Source organism: Danio rerio, chromosome 2 (assembly GCF_052040795.2).
Source record: "Danio rerio strain M-AB ecotype USA chromosome 2, GRCz13ab, whole genome shotgun sequence".
Lineage (NCBI taxonomy): Eukaryota > Metazoa > Chordata > Actinopteri > Cypriniformes > Danionidae > Danio > Danio rerio.
In genome coordinates this window covers 62220001-62230000 of record NC_141022.1, presented here as the reverse complement: position 1 = coordinate 62230000, position 10000 = coordinate 62220001, and the positions used below count along the sequence as shown (strand labels likewise).

The 10000-nt window shown below is 38.1% G+C and overlaps 2 protein-coding genes across 4 annotated transcripts in view; both read left to right on the top strand.

Annotated features, from left to right (window-relative positions):
- The window catches only part of lingo3b (leucine rich repeat and Ig domain containing 3b), a 644601-nt gene that overhangs the window by 206515 nt on the left and 428086 nt on the right, over window positions 1-10000 (top strand). The window lies entirely within an intron of this gene.
- The window catches only part of nectin4b (nectin cell adhesion molecule 4b), a 212759-nt gene that overhangs the window by 44297 nt on the left and 158462 nt on the right, over window positions 1-10000 (top strand). Inside the window, exons 8-9 of one of the 2 annotated variants that reach the window (XM_087241708.1) lie at window positions 4484-4559; window positions 4751-4813. In XM_087241708.1, coding sequence (XP_087097834.1) covers window positions 4484-4559; window positions 4751-4813 — 139 coding nt within the window. Of the gene's footprint in view, window positions 1203-4483; window positions 4560-4750; window positions 4814-10000 lie in introns of both variants that reach the window. The other variant, XR_015479169.2, reaches the window with a different exon arrangement.

Genomic DNA, 10000 nt, shown 5'->3' with positions numbered 1-10000 from the left:
TAGAAATTTGCGTTATTGAGCAGGTGGACAGGTGTACCTAATAAAGTGGCCGGTGAGTTTAGATATGACACACATATAGACACTCACACAAGTCATGGCAAGATACAAAATGTAAGATTTATCCGTCTCCACTCTGATAAGGCATGAGGTATTTTAGTTGCTTCTATTGTTCATTTATTACAGGGATATTCGATTAGTTTGTCATGAGCGCCGGTTCATGAAAAGCATCCCAAACGAGGGGCCGGAGAGATATGACGTGCAATATAAGTGATGACACAACAGCATATTAGAGCCCATATGCTGTATTTGTGCTCATAAACTAATTAATCTACATTGAAACGTTAATATGTTGTATTTTGAAACTACATATCATCAGTGCAGTGTATAATGTGGCTTTTTTTTTTTACAAGCACATCCAAATGTTGTATTTCGAGGCACAGAATCGGTGTGCTGCTGAAGTCGGCTTCTACATTCAGACACATTCATGTGTTGTCTTTTAAACTGCGTAACAATTAGAGATGCAACAATTATAGATGTTGACGATTATAGTCTGAAGAATAATCATGGGTTCACGGTTATCACCATTATTATGCATTTATTTACTTTAAAACACGACCAGTTTAGAAAATAACCATAGATATATACAGTAGATATCGCATAGGGACCCTGAGCATGCATCAATAGCGCCGCCACATTGGTACAGTGCTCCCAGGACAAATGTCATTCAGCCACATTAGTCAAGACAGTGTTATTACGTGAAGATGCGGGACTTTAGCGCTGTCTACGGGTGTAGAAACGAGCAAACAAAGAAAACAAAGCACAAAGGCAGAACATTTCATAGGTAATATTAAGGTTTTTTCTGTTTTTGTATGTTCTGAACTCTTGTGCTAATCAGGTAACGTTATTGATGATAACAGTCACTTACTGCATTCACTATACGGCAAAGCAGCTCCAACTCGCACTAAACACTCGGCTTATGCTAGTTTTGTTGAATAAAATCAGCAAACAATGCCAAAGAAATATGACAACCAGATGCTGCGCTGCCAGAAACTTGTATTATTGTCGGCTAACGTTAGTGAAAGAGTCATTCGGGGGATTCATTCACAAACGAATCGCTCCCTCCGTCAGTATGAGCAGTGAAAGCAGGAGAGGAGCTGTGTTTCAGGACATGAGTAGATCAAATTTAACAGGGAGGGTGAATAGTACATTTCTGTACACACAAACACAAGCTTTTTGTCAGGAATGGCCATGCGGTCACTGATCCAATGTAGAAAAGTGATGGAAAATTATAATTTTCGTAATTTAAAAAAAACTAATTGCATACTAACATCCAGGAAAACTCCCGATCACAGATATATGTGTATATCTCTGGCTTTGGATGGCCACAGTCCTCCACTGTACCTTGGTCCCGCATTCATTTCAAAGGAGCGCTACCCTGTAGCAAGATGGCGGCGCTATTGACGCATTCCGTCCAATAGACAACAATAAGGCCAGGCGACATCTAGTGTATATATCTATGGAAAATAACAAGAAAACTGCTTATGTTTTAACGTGTTTATTGCTGCTCAGTAACCAATTGCAGCACAAATATTAATAAAAAGCAAACAATAGTCCATGTCTCTCTTTAGACTTAAAAATAACTAAAAAAAGTTATTGATTTAAACATGAGTGATTAATTTTACAATGAAAATACATGACAGAACAATGAATAATAACAATAAGATTAAATAGACTATCTTATTTTTCTAATGTCAATTTAAGCTTTATATTAGCTAAATATTTAAATGAACTGTTGTTGTTATTTGCCTTCATACATAATCATTTGTATTAACTCGCCTGACATATCTTGTTTACATTGCACTGAAAGCGTGAGGCAGTGGCGCAGTAGGTAGTGCTGTCGCCTCACAGCAAGAAGGTCGCTGGTTGGAACCTCGGCTCAGTTGGCGTGTCTGTGTGGAGTTTGCATGTTCTCCTTGCCTTCGCGTGGGTTTCCTCCGGGTGCTCCGGTTTCCCCCACAGTCCAAAGACATGCGGTACAGGTGAATTGGGTAGGCTAAATTGTCTGTAGTGTATGAGTGTGTGTGTGAATGTGTGTGTTGTTTCCCAGAGATGGGTTGAGGCTGGAAGGGCATCCGCTGCGTAAAAACTTGCTGGATAAGTTGGCGGTTCATTCCGCTGTTGCGACTCAGGATTAATAAAGGGACTAAGCCGACAAGTAAATTAATGAATGAATGAATGCACTGAAAGCCACGCACAACTCTCACCGCTACAGCGTGAGATCATTTTGTATTGTAATAATTTCTCACCTGCAGGGCGCGAGTGCGTCAGTCCGCTTGCAAGCCATGTGCACAGCGCTCCCAATATGTGCACGTCTCCATTGGAAATAATGTACTTGCGTGCTGAAATGTGTAATAATAGTGAAATCGAGTAATCATTGCATCCCTATTAACGGTATCAGTGCATTGACAGAGTACCCGCGGGGTCTTAAAAGCATTAAAAAAGTCTATGGGCTCTATTTTGACGGTCCATGCACAGAGCGCAAAACGCAGGGCGCAAACGCTTTCAGGGTGTGTCAGGACGCGTTTTTGCTAATTTAAGGACGGGAAATCTGCTTTGCACCGTGGCACATGGTCTAAAAGGGTTGAGCTTATTTTCTTAATGAGTTATAGGTGTGTTTTGAGAATAAACCAATCAGAGTCTCATCTCCCATTCCCTTTAAGAGTCAGCTGCGTCACGCCAAGAGCGCATTCACTGTTTACAGGACGCAAAGTAAGACTAAGTGGAAAAACTGAGCATTTCACAAGCAAACAGTTCACAGATAATTAACAGAAAACTGTTAAACAGAGCATCTACTGCGTAAAAATGAGAGATAATGGATCTACTTTCACTTTCACTCTTGGATAGGGAAACCTTTACGCACAGACATCAATTAGTCTATAAATAAATACTGTTGTTTGTTAAGTGCAAAGATTTGTTTCAAAACTATTTCTAAATTCAGTTCTAATTTCCAGCAAACGAATAAATGAACAATAATAATGAAGTGTGCTCAAACACCCGAGTTATATCCTAAAACACATGCTGTGCCCCATATGGTCTAAAACCTGACAGGTGGGCAAATCTAAGCTTGTTTTTAATAAAACAAATATAAATATGGATATAATAAATAATACTGCTAATAATAATAACATTATACAAAAGCAAATTGTCATGAATGAACTGAAAAAGCCTCCCGAGATGAAGAAGTCATAAAAGCAGTGATTTTTCATATTTATGTAGGCTACAAAATAATATGTTTTGTAATATTTTAATCCTTTATATTTATATTCTATATCTATTCTTATTACATCCTATATATATCCTTAATATTTACATTTTTTCATATGTAAAGATATTTGCCTATTGCTCTCTTGTGTGTATTAAGCAGTGTGTAAGCGAGGCGCAACTCTGCGCTGGAGTTTAGACCGGGTTTGTTTTGGTCTAATGAAAAATCTATTATAGTTTCTCAAAATAGCAACGCGCCAGCGGTCCGCCTCAGAACGCCTTCCTTTTTAGACCAGAACACCTATGAGCGCACAAATGAGCGCTAATGCATTTGCTATTTAAACAGCGTAGCGCAACGCCTCAAAACCACTCTTGCACCAAGCTGAAACTACCAAAAGACTACTGCGCCACGCCTTGCGCCACACTGCGCCGGGTGTATGATAGAGCCCTTAAATTGGATAATCTCATATTAAGGCCTTAATAGCCTTGAATTTAGTATAAAAAGTCTTGGATTTCATTACAAAGGTCTTATTTTATTCTTTTATTTTTGCCTTTCCTTGGATTAAGTTTATACCGTAACAAAATTAACTGTTACTAATGTTGGCTAATTAAAAATGTATGCAGCGTAACGTTGAGTGCATAGCACGCTTCACGTCATAGCAGAAAGCACGAAAGTGAGAGCACCCGTCACTGGTTACTAGGCAAATGAGGTACAGAACCAGATAGTCGCTAGCCCAGTTGAACGGCTAAAAAGGGAAAGTGTTGGTTTAATCCGCTGTGGCCAAGGAATCTGAATTACTTTTATGCAAACCTGTGTGTGTGTGTGTGTGTGTGTGTGTGTGTGTGTGTGTGTGTGTGTGTGTGTGTGTGTGTGTGTGTGTGTGTGTGTGTGTGTGTGTGTGTGTGTGTGTGTGTGTGTGTGTGTGTGTGTGTGTGTGTGTGTGTGTGTGTGTGTGTGTGTGTGTGTGTGTGTGTTGTGTGTGTTGTGTGTGTGTGTGTGTGTTTGTGTGTGTGTGTGTGTGTGTGTGTGTGTGTGTGTGTGTGTGTGTGTGTGTGTGTGTGTGTGTTGTGTGTGTGTTGTGTGTGTTGTGTGTGTTGTGTGTGTGTGGTGTGTGGTGTGTGTGTGTGTGTGTGTGTGTGTGTGTGTGTGTGTGTGTGTGTGTGTGTGTGTGTGTGTGTGTGTGTGTGTGTGTGTGTGTGTGTGTGTGTGTGTGTGTGTCAGGGAGGAGATGATCAGTCTGTCGCGGCAGGTGTCCATGAGGAGACTGGACTCCATCAACTGTGACCCCAGAGCGCAGGTACATGCCTATATTAATACTGGACACAACATTAATGTTACGTTATTTTCAATACAATGAAAACTAAAACTTGTAGAAAACTTTGGGTAATATTGGCAGATATAAGAATAATGTTCAGCATTATTATTAGTTTTGTTTTTCTGTGTTTTCATGTTCAAGTAAAGCATTAAGACTGTTGCTGATGTTTGCAGGCGGAGGACAGTTCACTGAGTCGCATGGATAGCGGCATGAAGAACAGCGTTTTATCAGTAGAGGTGTGTGTGTGTGTGTGTGTGTGCGTGATATATGTGATAAAGTACTTGTAGATTTGACTGAACACCGTCTGACCTGAGATGCAGCTTCTGCTGAAGTGAAGAGATAAGTGTGTTTGTGTATGCATGTGTGCGTGTACATGTGTTTGCGTGTGTGTGCAAACGTGCATGTGTTTGCTTCTGTGCATTTGCATGTGTGTGCATGCATGCATGTGTATTTGTGTGTGTGTGCGCGTGTGCGTGCATATGCATGTCTGTGTGTTTGCGTGTACATGTATGTGTGCGTGCGTGCATGCATGTTGTGTATGTGAGTGTCTGTATGTGTATGCATGTGCATGCATGTGTGTGTGAGTGTCTGTATGTGTATGCATGTGCATGCATGTGTGTGTGTGAGTGTCTATGTGCATGCATGTGTGTGTGTGTCTGTGCATGTGCGTCTTGTATTCCTGACTGACCAATGTCCCCACAAGTATAGCAATACCAGTAAATTTTGACCATGTTTTTAATGAAATACCCCTGAAATCATTCAAAAAATATATATTTTATTTAGTCACTGAATTATAAATGTTTTTATTTCTATATATTTATAAATTTATATAAATTTATAAAATTATTAATAAATTTTCAGTCTGAGTGTTTAATCTCTTATAATTGAATAAATTCATGCACATCAAATATTCATTGTTGGCTAAAAGAAATTGACGCAAAAGACCATGAAAAGAGAACATGCAAAATAAGAGGGAACAAGCTGTTCAAGGGAGTTTGGGGGGGGGGGTTTCATATTGTCCCTAACATGTGGTGGAGTTGGCATTGCGTGGATTGATTAGGAAGGGAGCTCATATTAATGCAAGTTATTCATGTTAATTATTAAGAAGTCATTTTTGTTTTATTTTATTTATTTATTTTATTTAAGCCACTTGTACATTAAGGGAGCGTTCAGAAAAAACCAAACACCAGCGAAGAAACTCAACGCAGAGGAACACAAACACCTACTGCCAGCTAGTGTTTTGGAAGTGTTGTTGCAGAGCAACAGAAACAGCGCATGCGCCATGGGTCACGCTGATCACTCGACGCAGAAGTATAAACCAGTCCCACCAGTGCTGATATACAGCCATATTGCACTGCTACGAGTGTGATATTGCGTTTATAAAACAGTTCAACGGCACAATCCTGTATATAAATAAGAAAATCAAACAATGAGAGTCTAAAACCCTTTTGTATGAGGAACTACTTTCTTCCGCCGTTCATTCACATCTGCAGCTGACGTCAGAACAGCAGAAGCCGATACTAATTCACCAACGTCACTGTAGAGCTAGTGTTTGAATGACTCCCTATAATGTCTAAAGTGATGACAAAACAGCTGATTTTGCTCACATTTGCAGATTATAAGGCTGAACGTGACATGAATTGCCATCCGTCTACAGAGATATCTTCTTACAGTCTTACAGTCTACAGTATTTCTCTGTTTCAATCAGGAGATCACAATAATTAACCCTGAATAAGCCGCACAATCACTACCAGACTGCTGTTGTGTTTGTGATAAGGAGGGGGTGTTCGGGGGAGAGGTCTATGAATAACACTGTTGAGAACTGAGATAGGAATGTGACTGTATTAAAATAGGCACTGTCCTTATAAATAAACTGCACAGTTGCACAGGGGTGATAGCGTTCCGGCACCACGCCGGATTTCCGGCGTACTGTGGCTGCGGGGAAAAAAAAATCAGGTTCACGGATATTGATCTGTCATTTCTCTAGATTCACAGAATTCACTCACTGCTGAAAGCGGCGGATTGGTTTTTATTAAGTGCCATTTTGTGTGCTCGTGAATCATCTTTTGAGTGTAGACGCCATGTAAATAAAAGATTGTGTAATTTAGAGAGCTTTATAAATTATAACGGATCTTTGTGAGATCTCTATGAACTAAGATTAGTGACGCTTTTTAGTGATAATAAGAGGAGCGTGCTTTGCACTTTCCAGGCTATAATCCATTCAGAATTTGTATGAAACTTTCGTTTTCGGCACATATACGCTGATATGTTTTGGGAATGACATCTGCATATTTACGCTGGGTTTATTCTCGAAATAACGGTGAAGCAATAGACGGGACAAAAATATATTTCCCCCTTCTCCTTAAACAACTTAGTGTTTTAGCTATGAAATAGTTCAGTTTTGTATGTAGCCTAATGGCAAAGTGTTTATATTTAGTTTCGTTTTTTATTCAGCTTATTTAGAAAAACGTTTGGAGCATTTTTTTATTCGTTAAAAATAAGTTTTTTTTTTTTAACGAACAGCGCCCAGCGGAAGACCATTGTCTGTTTGATCAGTTTGCCTTCTCAGATCATCACGACTTGCCTAAAATAAAAGATATAAAACAGTTCAAGTATAAAACAATGGTAGCTTAAACGTTAAAGAATGTGTGCTATTAGGCGCATAGTTTGCTTATAAAAAGCTTGCAGGCATCGAGGCGCCAGAGCAATCACTTGCATTTTTTCAGTGGGAGCAGTTTAAAGTTATCCGTCATTTTTGCTCACAAAGTACGAGTAATACATCAAAAAACGTTACAGCGTTTTTATAAAATAAAGAAAACCAAAATTATGCGCTTTCTGTCGTCTGGTTTTTAAACAGGAGCGCTTAACAAAATGAAGCAAAATGTAGCCTATATGCCTCACAGACATAATAAATATATTTATAGAAAGCTTATTATTACTTAACGAAATAAAACAAATCGAAAACAAAAAAACTCCTTCATGTAATCCGTAAAGATGAATGTCTCTCTAAAGGCGAGTCCAAGAGGAGATTGCCAGTCAGGATCTTTGCGACACTGACTCAGAATAAGTTTATTCATAAATAATTAAGATATGTCCTTACTCTTTCCTCGACACATTGATTGTTATTTGTTTTTGCCGGTGCTTGGGGCGAGTTTTAGCTTATTGTGTGCGCTTGAACGCAGATTCACAGTAGCAGTTTTAACATGGAGTGACACGACATCTGACGTACAGATGACACTGGCATATGCCACTGAGTGTAGTGACACGTCCGGTGGCACGTCCGGTTTTCCACTGTCATGTGTCACTCGCTAGTGGCATGTGTAGTGACCTGTGTCACTCAGAGTGTCGCGCTGCATGTCACTGCAGTGACATCGACACCCAGCGAAGCTTATGACATTAATTAACACGAGCAAAACCATATTTAATCATTACGCGACTTTTAACCTAATTTATCGCGTCGCAAGTTAGTTTATTTGCCGAGCTACTCCACGATGTTTTAATTTAAACGCATTTATATTATGTATTCGTAGTCATACTTCCGTACGTAATATAGTCATTTGACAGTACATGTCAGTCAAATTTATTGTGGCATGCTTATGTATGGGAGGGGTTACACTTATCTGTTGTACTGTATATTATTGCATCCTGGCAGTTCCTTTGTTCCCTACAATATGGACTTCTCTATGTTTTTAATTCATTCATTTATTTTATTATTTAACTTATTTTCATTTTAAGGTATTTTAAATAATATCCTTTAAAAAGTTATAATAAAATGCATGTTGAAAACTCATAACATATATGCATGTTAGATAACAGGTGTCACTTGCCTAATGATTTTTAAATATTAAAGCAAAGAGACTTATAAGATTAATGTGCTTATAACGTGCTTATACTGACACATGTCACAAGATCACTGACACTGGCATGTGTCATTGACATTACTCCCTCCACCACGGTGACTGAAGCTCTGCACAAGACTTTTGGCCAGCAGAGAAATTAAAATGGTCGTGCCCAACTGAGTCTGGTTCTCTCAAGGTTTTTTTCTTCACTCCTATCAGGTGAAGTTTTTTTTCCCTCTCCGCTGTCGCCACTGGCTCGCATGGTTCAGGATTGGTAGAGCTACGCATTGATGAATTTGCTCTTCAGTGTTTGAACACTCAGTAATGATTTTAAATCACACTGAACTGAGCTAAACTGAACTGAACTGAACTTAAACACTAAAAACTGAACTACACTTCCAGTTACTATGACCATTTATGTGAAGCTGCTTTGACACAATCTACATTGTAAAAGCGCTGTACAAATAAAGCTGAATTGAATTGAATTACTGGCATGATGTGTCACTGACATTGGCATGTATATGCAGGTCTACATCATTTTTAAATTTATTTGTCGTGACACTTTAGATCTTCATTGGTACAATACATGTCAGTAGATAGCATGTATTATTTTGAGGTATTTTATATAATTTACTTTTAAATACTTTTAAATTTGCTTTTAATTTATATTGAACTGGTTAACACTTAAGCCTGCATTTTTTTTTTTACTTTAGATTTTCAGATATTCAGATATTAGGTATAAAAATGGTAAAGATTATGTAATGATGAATGAAGTTATTGTTTAATAACGAAACTGCATAACTTTTTAAAAGTTTAGTTAGATATTAACAAAGACTAAATAATGCATAACATGTGTTGCTCATAGTTAATTCATGTAAACTAATGCATTAACTAAGGTTAAATAATTATTGTAAAGTGTTACTTGAGAGACATAGAAGACTATCTCATATACAAACTCACGATGCAATAAATCAGATGTTTGACAGCATCCTAATGAAAGTATCATTATGCTGTGTTGCTGTCACTGCAGCTACATGCCAATAATGTCAGTGACACGTCATGCCAGTGTCAGTGACACATGCCAGTAATGTCAGTGACACATGCCAGTGTCAGTGATCTTGTGACATGTGCCAGTAGGTGTCAGTATAAGCACGTTATAAGCACATTAATCTTATAAGTCTCTTTGCTTTAATATTTAAAAATCATTAGGCAAGTGACACCTGTTATCTAACATGCATATATGTTATGAGTTTTCAACATGCATTTTATTATAACTTTTTAAAGGATATTATTTAAAATACCTTAAAATGAAAATAAGTTAAATAATAAAATAAATGAATGAATTAAAAACATAGAGAAGTCCATATTGTAGGGAACAAAGGAACTGCCAGGATGCAATAATATACAGTACAACAGATAAGTGTAACCCCTCCCATACATAAGCATGCCACAATAAATTTGACTGACATGTACTGTCAAATGACTATATTACGTATGGAAGTATGACTACGAATACATAAAATAAATGCGTTTAAATTAAAACATCAGCAAGGAAAAAAAGTTCAGGCTCAGGAATTTTTTCCA